The sequence below is a fragment of the Elephas maximus genome, chromosome 22 (genome assembly GCF_024166365.1).
Source record: "Elephas maximus indicus isolate mEleMax1 chromosome 22, mEleMax1 primary haplotype, whole genome shotgun sequence".
NCBI classification, from domain to species: Eukaryota; Metazoa; Chordata; class Mammalia; order Proboscidea; family Elephantidae; genus Elephas; species Elephas maximus.
Window position 1 is genome coordinate 62,419,158 of NC_064840.1, and position 14,960 is coordinate 62,434,117.

General features: G+C 37.1%; 1 protein-coding gene across 9 annotated transcripts in view; it reads left to right on the forward strand.

Moving 5' to 3' along the window:
* NSD3 (nuclear receptor binding SET domain protein 3) overlaps positions 1–14,960 on the forward strand; it is a 111,631-nt gene that overhangs the window by 41,611 nt on the left and 55,060 nt on the right. For all 9 annotated transcript variants that reach the window (XR_007514820.1, XR_007514821.1, XM_049865081.1 and 6 more), the window contains exons 3-4: positions 9,582–9,653; positions 9,985–10,147. Coding sequence is in view for 7 of the 9 variants with exons in the window: in XM_049865081.1 (XP_049721038.1) it covers positions 9,582–9,653; positions 9,985–10,147 (235 nt within the window). In the remaining 2 variants the exon portion in view is untranslated. The remainder of the gene's footprint in view (positions 1–9,581; positions 9,654–9,984; positions 10,148–14,960) is intronic.

The following is a 14,960-nucleotide window of genomic DNA, read 5'->3' on the forward strand; positions in this document are numbered from 1 at the left end:
TGCAGAATGTTTTCCTAATACAATCTTACATGTTTTTAACTGGGTTTCCTGAACTTGAAAAACATATATACTGCTTACTTCAGGACTGTCGGCTTCAGTGTTTTAATTTTTGATAACTTTGTGCCTCCTGGTTGTCACTGGTGGGCCAAGCCTTTGGTGTTTAACGTCATGGAGGGCGTAGACGTGAAGATGAATCCTGACTCCGAAGCACAGCCCCCCTCTTCCCCCATGATGCCTCAAGGAAGTGTAATGGAAACGGTGCTTGGGAAAACAGTTTGAAATGATTGTCCTTGAGCTGGATTTGTTGTTTGTTTTTTTTATAATATGTATTTCTTAAAAGCCCACTCATCGGTTCTCTTTTGAGTCAACAAAATTTCATCTAAAATAACACTCTTTAAAGATTTCACCCACTTTTTTTTTTTAAATACTTGGTCTGCAAGTATTTCCTCCCAATTCAGAGCCGTTTAGCCTTCTAAATAGCGACTGTTACTTGGAACAACCTAAGTATATCTTCTCAGCAATGAAAGTGTGTCCAAATATCTAGGCAGCAGGAGACCTGAGATCACTACTGAAATTGTATATTTTGTAAAGCTGCTTTAGCTGTTTTTCTTCCCGCCAAATTAGAAACATGTGGAAGTGTTTCTGCATTTCTTCCTACTTGGCAGGTGTAATGCCTCAGGCATGTGAGTATAGGCCCTATTCAAACAACAGTCTTTGACCAACCATCAACTGCTCTTCAGTGGGCGTATCCACTGAGGCTAGTCTCGTTAACTCTTAGTTTGCCATTTCCACTTATAAAAAGCCAAGTGGCTGGATGAGTCCCATTAACACTAAATCAGAGGTGATGTTTAGTTCTCTCGTCTCAGAGTATTAGGCCTTCAAATTCTTAGAAACTGTTCCAAGATGTTCTTTTTGTACCCATTTTTTAGTTTTTAAGACCATTAACTTAAGCAGGTATTCAGAAAGTAAAAGAATAAAGTGTGAATAAGTTATTCCCTTTAAAAATTTTCTCTTTGCTTTTAATATTTACATAAGTCTTTTGTTCTTTTAGTGACTATGATTTTGCTTAATGTTTTAAAATTTATTTTGGTAATATTACTAAGAGTTTGAAATTCTGCTGGATTTGATGCATATTGTAGATCTTTTTTTTTATTTTTATTGTGCTTTAAGTGAAAGTTGACAAATCAAGTCAGTCTCTCATACAAAAATTTATATACACCTTGCTATATACTCCTAGTTGCTCTCCCCTTAAGGAGACAGCACACTCCTTCCCTCCACTCTCTATTTTCGTGTCCATTCAGCCAGCTTCTGACCCCCTCTCATCTCCCCTCCAGACAGGAGATGCCCACATAGCCTGATGTGTCTACTTGATCCAAGAAGCTCACTCTTCACCAGTATCCTTTTTTATCATTTAGTCCAGTCTAATCTTTTTTTTTTTTTTTAATCCCTGTCTGAAGGGTTGGCTTTGGGAATGGTTCCTGTCTCGGACTAACCGAAGTTCTGGGGACCGTAACCTCCGGGGTCCTTCTAGTCTCAGTCAGACCATTAAGTCTGGTCTTTTTACGAGAATTTGTGGCCTGCAACCCACTGCTCTCCTGCTTCCTTAGGGGTTCTCTGTTGTGTTCCCTGTCAGGGCAGTCATCTGTTGTAGCCAGGCACCATCTAGTTCTTCTGGTCTCAGAATGATATAGTCCCTGGTATATGTAGCCCTTTCTGTCTCTTTGGCTCATAATTACCTTGTGTCTTTGGTGTTCTTCATCCTCCGTTGCTCCAGGTGGGTTGAGACCAACTGATGCATCTTAGATGGCCACTTGCTAGCATTTGAGACTCCAGACGCCACTCTCCAAAGTGGGATGCAGAACGTTTTCTTAATAGTTTTTATTATGCCAGTTGACTTAGATGTCCCCCGAAGCCATGGTCCCCAAACCCCTGCCCCTGTTATGCTGGCCTTCAAAGTGTTCAGTTTATTCAGGAAACTTATTTGCTTTTGGTTTAGTCCAGTTATGCTGAGCTGTCCTGTATTGCGTGTTTTCTTTCCCTTCACCTAAAATAGTTCTTATCTGCTATTTAATTAGTGAAAACCCGGCTCCTTCCTTCCCTCCCCATTCTTGTAACCATCAAAGAGTATTTTCTTCTCTGTTTAAACTATTTTTCAAGTTCTTATAATAGTCTCATACAATATTTGTCCTTTTGCAACTGACTAATTTCACTCAGCATAATGCCTTTCCAGATTCCTCCATGTTATGAAATGTTTCACAGATTCATCATTGTTGTTTATGGATGCATAGTATTCCATTGTGTGAATATACCATAATTCATCTACTCATCCGTTGATGGGCAGCTTGGTAGCATATTGTAGATCTTAATGAATTTTTTGAGTTTTAATAAAAGTGCTAGACCAAATGTTTTTTAGAAGGACTTTATTCAGGATAATGTAATTCATTTTAGGTGCTCTCTTACATATTTTTTTCCTGTTTAAGAAACTTACTGTGATTCTTAACTGGAAAATAGGTCTTTCCATGTGGAATCACCTAAAAATATAGAAGAGTGGTATATACTCATAAAACCGTAGTTTAAAATTAAGATGAATTCAACATTAAGGAGTGCTAACTTACTGTCATCTTTTTTTCCTGATGCATTCTCTTCCTAACAGAGCAACAGTATTTAGTACCAGTAAAGGTATCCTCTGCTCCTCCTTCATTTAAATCTGTTTTAAACTTGCCGCTATCCTGTGAAAAATACTGAAGGAAAATGGATTTTATACTATTTTATCTATTGTCATTTTCTGACTCTAGTTTTCTTAACTCCTACACATTGTCTTCCATTGACCATTTCTTCTTCAGAGTTTTTCCTCTTCTCAGTTGGTGTTTGTGATACTATGCTGTCTCTTGATTTCTCCTCTTTCTTTTGAGCTCAAAGTAATCAGTCTCAAAAAAGCCTACCAGTATTTCCGTATTGCTCACACATTAGCACGTTTTACAACATGTATTTCCTCTCTATCATTGCAATGTCCTTATGTGACTTCTTTTTCTTTCTCTTATTTATATAGTGTAGAAAACTTAGAATAAATCTTCTTGGGCTTCTTTCTATCCCAGGCTGCTACTATCATTTTAACAGTGTTTCAAACTATCCTGAAGGAACCACCAAAAACCTGAAATAAGCCGAAAAACCAAAACATAAAAAGACAAGACTTTTGACTTGGGGCATGTCTAGGTCAATTGGCATAACATAGTTCATAAAGAAAATGTTCTATATCCTACTTTGGTGAGTAGTGCCTGGGGTCTTAAAAGCTTGACAGTAGCCATATAAGATGTATCTGTTGGTCCCAGCATGTTCGGAGCAAAGAAGAATGAAGAAGGCCAAAGACACAGTGAAAAAATTAGGCCAAAGGAATAATGGATCACATGAACAACAGCCTCCACCAGCCTCAGGCCAGAAGAACTAGATAATGCCTGGCTACCACCACCGAGGACTCTGACAGGGATCACAATAGAGGGACCTGGGCAGAAAGGGAGAAAAATGAAGAACAAAATTCAAATTCACAAAAAAAGACCAGACTTACTGGTCTGACGGTGACTGGAGGAACCCCCCAGACTAACTCAGAACTGACTCAGAACTGAAACCACCCCCAAAGTCCACCTTTCAGCCAAAGATTAGGTAGCTTATAAAACAAACAATAACACACATGAGAAAGTTGCTTCTTAGTTCAGGTAAGTATGTGAGACCAAATGGGTGACATCGGCCCAAAATCAAAGATGAGAAGGCAGGACAGGAAAACTGGATGAATGGACACTGAGAACCCAGGGTGGGAAGGGAAAAGGGGGGAGTGCTGATACATTGCAGTGATTGCAACCAGCATCACAAAAAAATTTATGTATAAAATATTTGAATGAAAAACCAATTTGCACTGTAAACTTTCACCTGAAGCACAATGAAATTAAACAAAAAACCCCTGAAATTCCACTCAGATATTTCAGCACAAAGCACAGACCACATTCTTACAACTGGGCATTTAAGAAAAGACATGTGTGTACTTTATTCAGATCCTGCTGTGAACAGTCCAACTGCAAAACATCACTTATGAGACAGTGGAGAGATATGGATCCCAGGATATTGATATTATGACTTGTACTGTTAAATTTTTAGGTGTGACAAAAAGAATCATTTCCTGTAAAGAAACATTGAAATATTTCTGGATGAAATAGCAGGATGTTTGGGGAAAATCACTTAGTGGTTTTGGGACAGAAGGGAATTAGGTGGGAATTTAGATGAAACAAAGTGAGTTAAGGGTGGTTATAACCAGGGTGATAGACGTATTAGGGCTCATTGTCCTTTTTCTTCCTTTGTGTATATTTAGAAACCCTGATGGCATAATGGTTTGGCTGCTAACCAAAAGGTCAGCAGTTCGAATCTACCAGGCTCTCCTTGGAAACCTATGGGGCAGCTCTGCCCTGTCCTGTAGGGTCGCTATGAGTTGGAATTGACTCGACGGCAGTGGGTTTCGTTTTTTTTTTTTTTTTGGCGTGTGTGTGTGTGTGTCCATTTGAAATTTTCCATGATAAGTAGACTTTTTAAAAAATGAATATCACAAGTGTAATACTGAGCTAAAGAAGAGAGTGCACACTCTATGGTTCTGTGTGTATAAAGTTGAGAAGCAGGCAAACTCGTGTACTATGTGAGAAGCCGGGAGAGTGGCAGCGTTACCCTGCTGGGGGTGAGTTGTGAAAAGAGGGGGCAAGAGAGGATTCTGGGGGGATGCTGGAAGTATCCTATTTCTTTATCTGGACCACAGTTATATGGATTTGCCCAGTTTGTGGAAATTATTTTGAATTGTACAATTTTGATTCGGGGACTTTTCTGGATGTATGTTATAGTTCCATAAAATGTTTTTTTAAAGTATTTTTTTTTTTTAAGCTGGTATGTTGGGTGATGGTTACACAGGTGTTTATTGTTATTAAATTCGTTAAATTACACATTCATGGTTCAGGCATTGTATGTGTGGTATATATTTCACAATAAAAAGGTTTTAAGTACACTCTCCGTTTCCTTAAGCCCACGACACCACTCGGAAAACAAGGGAACCTACATTATTATTCACGAACATTTGCTTTCATTTCTGTGGCCTGATCTGTTTCCAATAATAATAGCATTTATTGAAGACTCACCACTAATGATTGTTCTCGCTGTATAATCTCTAATTCTCTAACCACCCTGAAAGATGGATATTATCATTTCTAATTTATAGGGAAAAAAAAATGTTGTGGCTCAGAGGAGTTAAGTGACTTCCCTAAAGCCACAGAGCTAGTAAGCCAGGACTCAAATTCACACATACCTGGCTTGTAACGCTATGTTTGTAGCTCCACTTCACCACAAAAATTAAAAACAAGCATCAAAAAAGAAAAAAAGACATTTGAATGATAAAAAGGTTCTGAAGGAAACCCCGTCTTTAATCCAGAAAGGGAAAACTGTGCATGGGTTTCAGATCAACTCTTACAGGAGAAGAATGTCGTAAAGATTTCTTATCTATCTGCCTTCAGAAGGAGTTACAGAGATCTCTACGATCTAGACGTCATGAAGATCGTGTGCTGGAGGGCGACTTGTTTTCTTGGCTACATGCGTGCTTCCTCAGGTGGCCTTGTCTTCCTGCTATAGATTGACTGGAATGAGAAGCCTTTTTTGAAGGATTAAGCTACATCTGTAGACTGAGATAAAGCTACCCAGTGGATCTATGCAAGCAGTATTTCTAAACTATTTTGTTATTACTCTAATGATCAGGGAAAAAAAATTTTGTTCATCTGAATATACATTTTTCTTTCCTTAAGTTGCTCAGTAGTGTGTCCTGCCAGATTGCATATTCATGGTACCACCACACAAGAATCTGATGAGTTAATTTTGTGCCTATCAACAAACTGCCACTATCTTTTTCATCTGGACTACCACAGTAACCTTCTAATTAAACTCTGCTTCCACTCTTGCTCCCTTCCAAAATATTCTTCAGGTAACAGCCAACATGATCTTTTTAAAACATAAATTGATGCATGTTAGTGTTCTACTTAAACTTCTTCAGTGGCTTTTCATTGCACTTAAAATAAAACCCAAGCACTTCAACATGGTTTACAAACCTTTCATAATCTAGCCTACCTCTCTGCTCTCATTTTGTAACCTCTTGCCTCCTTGGAGGCAGCTAAGCAAGCCCTGCCTCATGTACTGACCTTATTAAAGTTTCTAACTTTCTTAACCTCAAGGGCTTCATACATGTCACTCTCTCTTACTGGAGTGTTCTTTTCCTCAAACTAATGCCTTTTCCTTTGAGTCTCAGACTACAATTTTTATCTAACCATGAACACACACACCCCATTATTTTTCTTCATAACACTTACTTTCTGAGTGTTCATTCGTGTTTTTTATTTGCTCCAGGAGGTCAGGTATCACATCTGTTTTCACCGTTGTATATCCAGCTTCTAGAACTCTGCCTGGAAAGTCATAGGCACTTGAATGAGTTATTGGTACTTAGGGTTTGGGATATTAGCCTGGCTTACATAAAATATCATTTTTCTAACAGTTAAAAATCTTTTTATAACAGTGTCTTAAATATCTTGAGTTAATTGAATGATAATTTTAAGTAGCTTCTAGAACTAGCCACATTGTTTTAGCAGAATTAAGACCAAATTTAATGGCTACTCTCCCTCTTTTTAAACCATCTAAATTATTTTTTTTCTGTCAAGTGAGAAATTTTAGAAATATTTTAAATTATATAAGTAATATACTTTTTACAGAAACTTCAGATAAAAATAGAGAAGACCTTTCCTTACCTTTTCCCTGATCTTACTCCCTAGAGATAACTGCTATTACCAATTTGGTGTATATGGTACCAAATATTTTCAAGGTACATACAGATTATTTTTAAATAAAAAGTTGAATGGTTTTGATAGATGTATAGATCGCTGACATCAGTTAATACTGAAATTATCATCCCTCTACTTAAATTTTTTTCATTTTGTGTATTTCTGTAGGATAGGTTCCTAAAATGTAATTGCTGGATTGAAGAGTGTACCTATTTTGAATTTGGAGAGATACTTCCAAATTCCTTCCTAAAGGGTTGTAGAAATTCACTTCCTAATAAAATATTTGTGAGTTTTATGCTTAGAGAATGTAATGTTTATTGTAGACACTATGGTAAATGTAGAAAAGCACAAGGAAAATAATATCACTTAGTCCATCTCCTGGTGATAACCTTTTATATCCTTGTAGCCTTTCTTTTTTTTGAACACTTTATTGTGTTTTAGGTGAAAGTTTACACAGCGACTTAGCTTTCCATTTAATAGTTGATACACACATTGTTCTGTGACAATGCTTGCTATTCCTGCAATGTATCCGCACTCTCCTCATTTCCACCCTGCCTGGCCGGTTTCCTTCCAGTTTCCCTGCCCCGCTTTGCCTTCTCATTTTTGCTTTTGAGCAATTCTAATGAGCACATTCCTAATGAGTGTTATTGTTTATTTTATAACCTAATCTATTATTTGGCTGAAAGATGACTTGGAGTGACTCCAGTTCCAGGTTAAAAGGGTGAATTAGGACAGTAGTCTCGGAGGTTCCTTCAGTCTCTTATTAATACAGTGAGTCTGGTCTTTTTTTATGAATTTGAGTTTTGTTCCACATTTTTCTCCCATTCTAACTGGGACCTCCTATTGTGTCCCTCATCAGAGCGGTTGGTAGTGGTAGCCTGGCACCATCTAGTTCTTCTGGTCTCAGGCTAGAGGAGGCTGTGGTTCATGTGGGCCATTAGTCCTGTCGACTGTTTGCTTTCTTGAGTCTTTGGTTTCCTTCACTCTCCTTTGCTCCAGACAGGAAGAGACCAGTAGTTGTATCTTAGATGGCCACTTGCAAGCTTTTAAGACCCCAGACTGGTCACCAAACTAGGATGTAGAACATTATGAACTGTTATTCCAGTTGACCTGGATGTCCCCTGAGACTATGCTCCTTAGCCTTCAAGCCCAGTAACTCAGTCCCACGAGGTGTTTGGATATGTCTAAGAAGTTTTTTCCATAACTGTACCTTCTATAAAAAAAAAGAAACCTTCTATATGCTCTATTATATGTATGAATATGTGTGCAACACATACAAATATGTCTATACAAATGCCCCCAGCTGTACTTATATGTGGATGCGTGTACACACTGTCTTTCACCGATACAGCATGTGTATCTACCTGTATGACCACTCACAAAATTTTTGGTTGTTATAACTGTTGTTGCAGAATTGTTTATATTATAGCATTTACAGTAGTCATCCTTGATTCTTGTGTACCTCAGTGTCTTCATTTACCTTCGTCGTGTTGTGCTGACTTCCCCCCATATTGTGTATTGCCTTTCCCTTCACCAGAATTAACACTTGTCAGAAAAAAATTATTTTTATTTTTTTTTTTACTATCTAGTGAGTGAGTCTCCCCCATCCCCCTCCCATCCCTGGTAACCATCAAAGAACTTTGCTTTCTGCATTTAAACCTATTCTTGAGTTTTTATAAAAGTGATACCGTACAATACTTGCCCTTTTGTGATTAACTTCTTTCACTCAGCGTAATGTCCTCCAGATTCATCCCTGTTAAAAGATGTTTCACAGACTAATCATTATTCTTTATTGTTGCAGAATATTCCATTGTGTATATGTACCACATTTTGTTTATCCGTTCATCCGTTGATGGACACCTCGGTTTTCCCACCTTTTTGCTATTGTAAATAATGCTGCAAGGGACAAGAGTACACATGTGCCTATTTGTGTCACTGTTCGTATTTCCCTGGAATATTCGCCTAGGAGTGTAATTGCTGGATCCTATGGTATTTCTATTTCCAGCTTTTTGAGGAAGTGCCATACCATTTTCCATAGTGGTTGTACCGTTGTAGTCTTTTATTCTGTGCTTTGCTTTTTTTCAAGATTGGAATCATACTATACAAATCGTTCTGCAATATCCCGTTTTCGAATAACATTATATTGTTATTTTCACATGTCATTTAAAAACTTGTATTAGTGCACTATTTATACTATGATTTATTAAACTAATTCTTGAGTTTTAAAAAATCTAGATTGTTCATAATATTTTGGTTTTATGAATAGCATTGGGATACATATCTCTGGACATTTATATTTTATATACTTCTCAATGCTTTTTCAGTATGCATTCCTAGAAGTGGATTTTTTGGATCAAAAAGGCTTTTCGTACATATTGCCAAATTGCTCTCTAGAAAAGTTCTGTCTTACTAGCAGTCTCAGGGTGCCCATTTTTCTTCACTCCAATAGGTTAAAAATAAAAATTAAAAAAAAAAAAAAAGCTGCCCGTTTAATTAGAAATTAGACTTAAAAAGTAACAGAATAAGAAATGGGAGATATAGCTCCGATGTGGAATGGGAAAGGAATGTTAAGACATGACATGAACTGTGTAAGTTGTATTCTTACTCTGTATTGTTCAGTTAATAAATGGCCTTTATTCTCTTTGCTCTTTAGTTTTCTTTGATTCCTTTTGTGTATGTCATTATTATTTGGTTTTGCTGCCATTTTATTCCACTCACCTATACCTTTCCACCTAGAGACCAAATGAGAGGGTTGACATTGTATCAGAAAAACCAAGAGAAGATCCAGTACTAAAAGAGGAAACCCTGGTGAGTTGCTTTATTGAATACTGCCTAGCCAAATATGGTCTAAGAAGAATGCGAAGTGATTAAATTGCAACACATTGTATTATTGTAGTTCTGTATATGTTTATTTCAGAAGCTGCACTGAACTACATTTTAGGGCTAGTTTAAGAGCTAGATATTTTCAGTAAATTATTTTCCTCTTCAAATCTGTGACCTTTTTTTATTGATCATGTGAGTTCTCAAGATGCCTTATCAACAAAAGAATTCAGCCACAGAAACTATCAATCCTATTTTTGATATTTCGGATGGGGTTTTAATTTCTCCATTAATGAAAGTTTATGACCTTTTCCTATAGGTTCAGCCAATACTGTCTCCCGTTCCAACAACAGAAGTGTCCACTGGTGTTAAGTTCCAGGTTGGCGATCTTGTTTGGTCTAAGGTGGGAACCTATCCTTGGTGGCCTTGTATGGTTTCAAGTGATCCCCAGCTTGAGGTTCATACCAAAATTAACACAAGAGGTAAGAAATGTTAAGTAAAACATTGGAAGTAAAGAAAAACAAAATTTAAATGTTGTATATGAATGTAAGAATACACAGATAATCTGTATTCTGACACAAAAATGCATATATTGATCTGTATCAGTTTGTAATGACTAGTGAAATAATTATGGAGTCACTGGGTGGTATAAAGGAAACTCTGGTGGCGTAGTGGTTAAGAGCTATAGCTGCTAACCAGAAGGCCAGCAGCTCGAATCCACCAGGTGCCCCTTGGAAACCGTATGGGGCAGTTCTACTCTGTCCTATAGGGTTGCTATGAGTCAGAATCAACTTGATGGCAGCGGGTTTGGGTTTTTTTGTTTGTTTGTTTGGTTTGGTTGGTATAAATGGTTGATCCACCCGGCTACTAACCAAAAGGTTGGAGGTTCAAGTCCACACAGAGGCATCTTGAAAGAAAGGCCTGGCAATCTACTTCCAAAAAATCAGCCATTGAAAACCCTATGGAGCACAATTCTACTCTGACGCACTTGAGTTTGCCATGAGTCGGAATCAGCCCTATAGTAACTGGTTTAGTTTTTGATTTGGAAATAATTAGGGTCATCTTAACTTGATGGAAAGCCTCTACAACTGATTTAGGCTGTGTTTTCCCTTATAACATCTTTTGTTTGCTTTATAATTTCTTTCAAGCTTATTTTTTTTAAAGACTTTCATATTTCCAAAAGAAAGCAGATGGCTAAGTGGTAGGTAAGATACCTTATATGAGCTTAATAGGTATTTGGACCAGAGCCGCCTTTGAACATTTTTATTTCATCATTGACTCCTCTGGGTTGGGTAGTAATTTTTTCTCAGACAGTTGCATTTCATCCTGATAAATCTTGCTGAATGCTTTTTTCCACTTCCATTACATTTTTCAGTTTGTAAGTTTGCTGCGCACATCCTTATAAATTTGATCTGACATACAAGTATAGCTTGAATCTAGCTATGTAACATAGAATCCTATCCTAGGAGTGTTAATAAAAATCATTAAGGAGAGGTGTATTCTAACTTTATCTCTATTCCTCTTACTGGGTTTGACCAAAATATGATGTGGATTGGATTTCTAAGTTCTGGCGTTTGGAACGAGCTTGCTTAGTAGCTAAAGGAAGGTTCGAGCTTGTAACTTATTTCTAGATATTTGCTTTAGGAACTTTCTCTTGTGTGTGGATTATGGATTATCCTTCTTTCTTGTCTGTGACAACTTTGTATCTGTTTTTCTCTCGTGTTAAGCTTTCTGTCATGGTCCTTGTCCACTGTTAGGAGGAGAAAAAGTATCTGTTCATGTCTGGCAAATCAGATTTGTGATAAGATTGGCCATATCTGTAACCTTGTGGTACCTCACCAGCAATCTGTCCTGGTATGGAAGGCAGTCCAGCTTGGTTATCATTTTGTCATTATAACCTGCTGATTAAAGCTGATTAACCCGCTTGGCAGCATCAATGGTGCATAAGTAAAAAAATCAGCCTTGTTGAAAATTTACTTTTGTGTAAGGCACTGTGTTAAGCAATTCTTATGTATTTTCTTATGCAGTCCTCATAACAGTTAAAATATGAAATAGCTACTATTGTCCTGTGTTTCAGATAGTAAATAGGGTCTCAAAGGAATCTTATTCCCTAACCTTAGCTCTTAAACATATGTTAAAGAGAAAGTCATTGAATTCTCCTGGTCATAATTTACAGAGTTTGCAGGGAGGCAGTCCTAGTTCTTTCATGTATATTCCAAGAGTATTGGACTAGTGATCTCTCAGTCCTTTCCAGCTCTAGCAATCTGTGGTTCTATCAGTGGAAGAAAAAGGAACAGGGATTTCCCAAGAGGACCAAGCCTTCTTAGATTAAACAATTCATGTCCATATCTGGGCCTCCAGAGCTATCTAGGAAATTCCATCATGTGAGAGTTGTGAACTTAAATTCTCTCCTTTTAGAAAAGCATCCTTTTGAGATTATGTAAAGACTTTACACATTTAATTACTTTATGAAAACCTGCTAATTTCAGATTTTTTTTTAATGGGATACAAATGAAAGCACAATTTGTGTACCATCTGTATTTCAAAGAAAGCATTTAAATTTAGTTTTATTAATGAGCTTAATTGGGTCTGGTGGAGCCCTGGTGGTGCAGTGGTTAAGCGTTCGGCTGCTAACCAAAAGGTCAGCAGTTTGAATACACCAGCCACTCTTTGGAACCCTGTGGGGCGGTTCTACTCTGTCCTGTAGCATCGCTATGAGTCTGAATCCACTCAACGGCAGTGCCTTTTTTTTTTTTTTTTTAAAACCTGGTCTGGTACCCCTAGGCAAACTCCTTCTCCTTTAGTGCTGGAAAAACTGATTTTGTGTTACTGAAGAGATCAGAAATCTGAGAATTTAGGTTAAAAAAAGATCATATTCTGATTAATGTTTTCAATTTTCTCTTCTTCAGCAGTAGTTTTTTAATAACAGCTTTATGGAGGTATTATTTACATACCATAAATTCATCCATTTAAAATGTACAATTCAGTGATTTTTGGTACACTCATAGAGTTGTGCAACTATTACCACAATCTAATTTTAGAATGTTTTCTCACCCCAAAAAAGAAACCGTATATCCATGAGTAATCACTCCCTACTGCCCACCACCTCCACACCCCCAGCCTGGGGCAATCCCTGATCTACTTCTGTGTCCATAGATCTGCCTGTTCTGAACGTTTCATATAAATGGGATCATACAACACGCGGCCTTTTGTGTCTGGCTTTTTCCCTCAGCGTGATGTTTTTGAGGGTCATCCTGTCGTAGCATCAATCAGCACTTCATTCCTTTTTATTGCCAGATAGTATTCCATTGTATGGACCTGCAGTGCACTCTTAAATGGAATCATTTCGGGCAGTTTTTTTTTTAAAAAAAAAAAAAAAAAAAAGGCGTGAAACAGTTTTGTTAATTATGTTCCACACGTGATGCCAGTGAAGCATTTTGTTTGGCTCATTATCTGAGACCCTTTGTAAAATCTATCTGAGCTATATGTAGTAATAATTGTTTCCATATTGTTACTCAGTATTGTTACTAGGGTCTTACCATTGGAAAACATGTTTAACGGTTTTCATACATAAAGACATAGTAATTCTTTGTAAGCTCATGTTGAAAGAAGTTCTGGATCACATTTCTATATTTTAAGTTGTATTTCATTGTTTAGGTCTCATTTGAAGTTTAAAAGTTAAAAATTAAACGCTTTTTCTGTTTATAAAGATATTACAGGCTCATTGGGGAAAAGTCAAACTTTACAGAAATTTATATGGTGAAAAGCAAAAGGTTCCATGTTCACATCTTCCAGATGCGTAGCTACTATTAAGCTTTTGGGGGTAGCTCTTTTTCTCTATGCATATTGTAAACAACGGTTTTTACTCAGAGTTTGAAATGGTGTCACATGATACCTGTTGTTACTTTTACCTCTAACAAGATTTTTTTTTTTTTAGCTTAAAACTAGATGGTTTTATTTTTGCATTATTTTTCTTACATAAAATATTTCCTTAACATTTTTCTCTGGAAAATTGATTCATTCTTCAGAGACAGATGTGCTTGTTTACTGGTCTTTCAGGTTTCTAGGTTTTCATTTCACTCCTATAATTTTCCAGCCAGCAAACAGACTGCCGGCAAATGGGCAAATACTTGATTTGTTTCATCTTTAGTAAATGATTTAATGGAGGAAGAAGTTGAAAATGCAGGTTAAAATGAGATTGTGTTAATTGTGAGCTTCAGTTTTCATGTTGTGGAATATAATTTAGTCCTTGTGATCTGTTTGCTTCTGAATAAATAACTGACTTTTTGTAGCAGATTATATCTGTGTTCTTTTAACCCTGCTGTTACCTATACCTACCACCCTATTCTCCAGACTCACTAGTTTAGGTTGTGTTTCTGTTTTTCTCTTTGAAAACCCTTGGACTTTTGATAAATTTCCTTTGATTAATTATAATCAGATTTGAGGTTGGCTCTTCCTTCTCAAATTAGATGATATGGAAAGCCGAGTTGTATGTGTGTTTGTTCTCTCTTCTCATAGGATATTTTACAAATGAAATAATCTGATTTCAAAATAATTCCTTAGATAATCTCCCCCCTTTTTTTCTGGTTGCCATTGAGTCAGCTCTGACTCATGGCTACCCTGTGTGTGTCCAGGTAGAACTGTGCTCTGAAGGTTTTTCAGTGGCTGGTTTTTTGGAAGCAGATGGCCAGGCCTTTCTTCTGAGGCGCCTCTGAGTGAACGCAAACCGCCAGCCTTTTGGTTAGCAGCAGAGCGTATTAACCGTTTGCACCACCCAGGCACTCCAATCTCCCATTAGTATCTAATAAAAGTAAAAATTATCGAATCCAAGATATAGTTGATCTCAGATAATTAATTCAGCTTAAGCCTACACCCACATTCTGGATCCCCAGAGAAGACCAGTTCCCATATTTTTCTCTTGACCTGATACTTTCTTCTCCAGAGCAGGAACTACCTGTGGTAAAGGACTAGTTTTTGTTTTTGTTTTTTAATTGTCTGTCACCTAAGGCCAATACTTCTGTAAAATACGATAAAAATTAATTGTTAAAAAAATGAAAGGCCCTCCTCCCCCCAAAAAATACTTACTACAAGACCCCTGATCATGCTTCTCAATGTCACAGCAATGTCAAATTGCTGTCATAGTTTCTACATACTCATAACTTGTGTACTAATTTTTTCGCAGACTGACTTATTCTGGGAATCATGTTTTCAGAGTAGCACTGCTTTAGAATAACAGTTCTCAAATATTTTGGTCCCAGGACCCCTTTTACTCTTAAAATTTGAGTATTCCAAAAA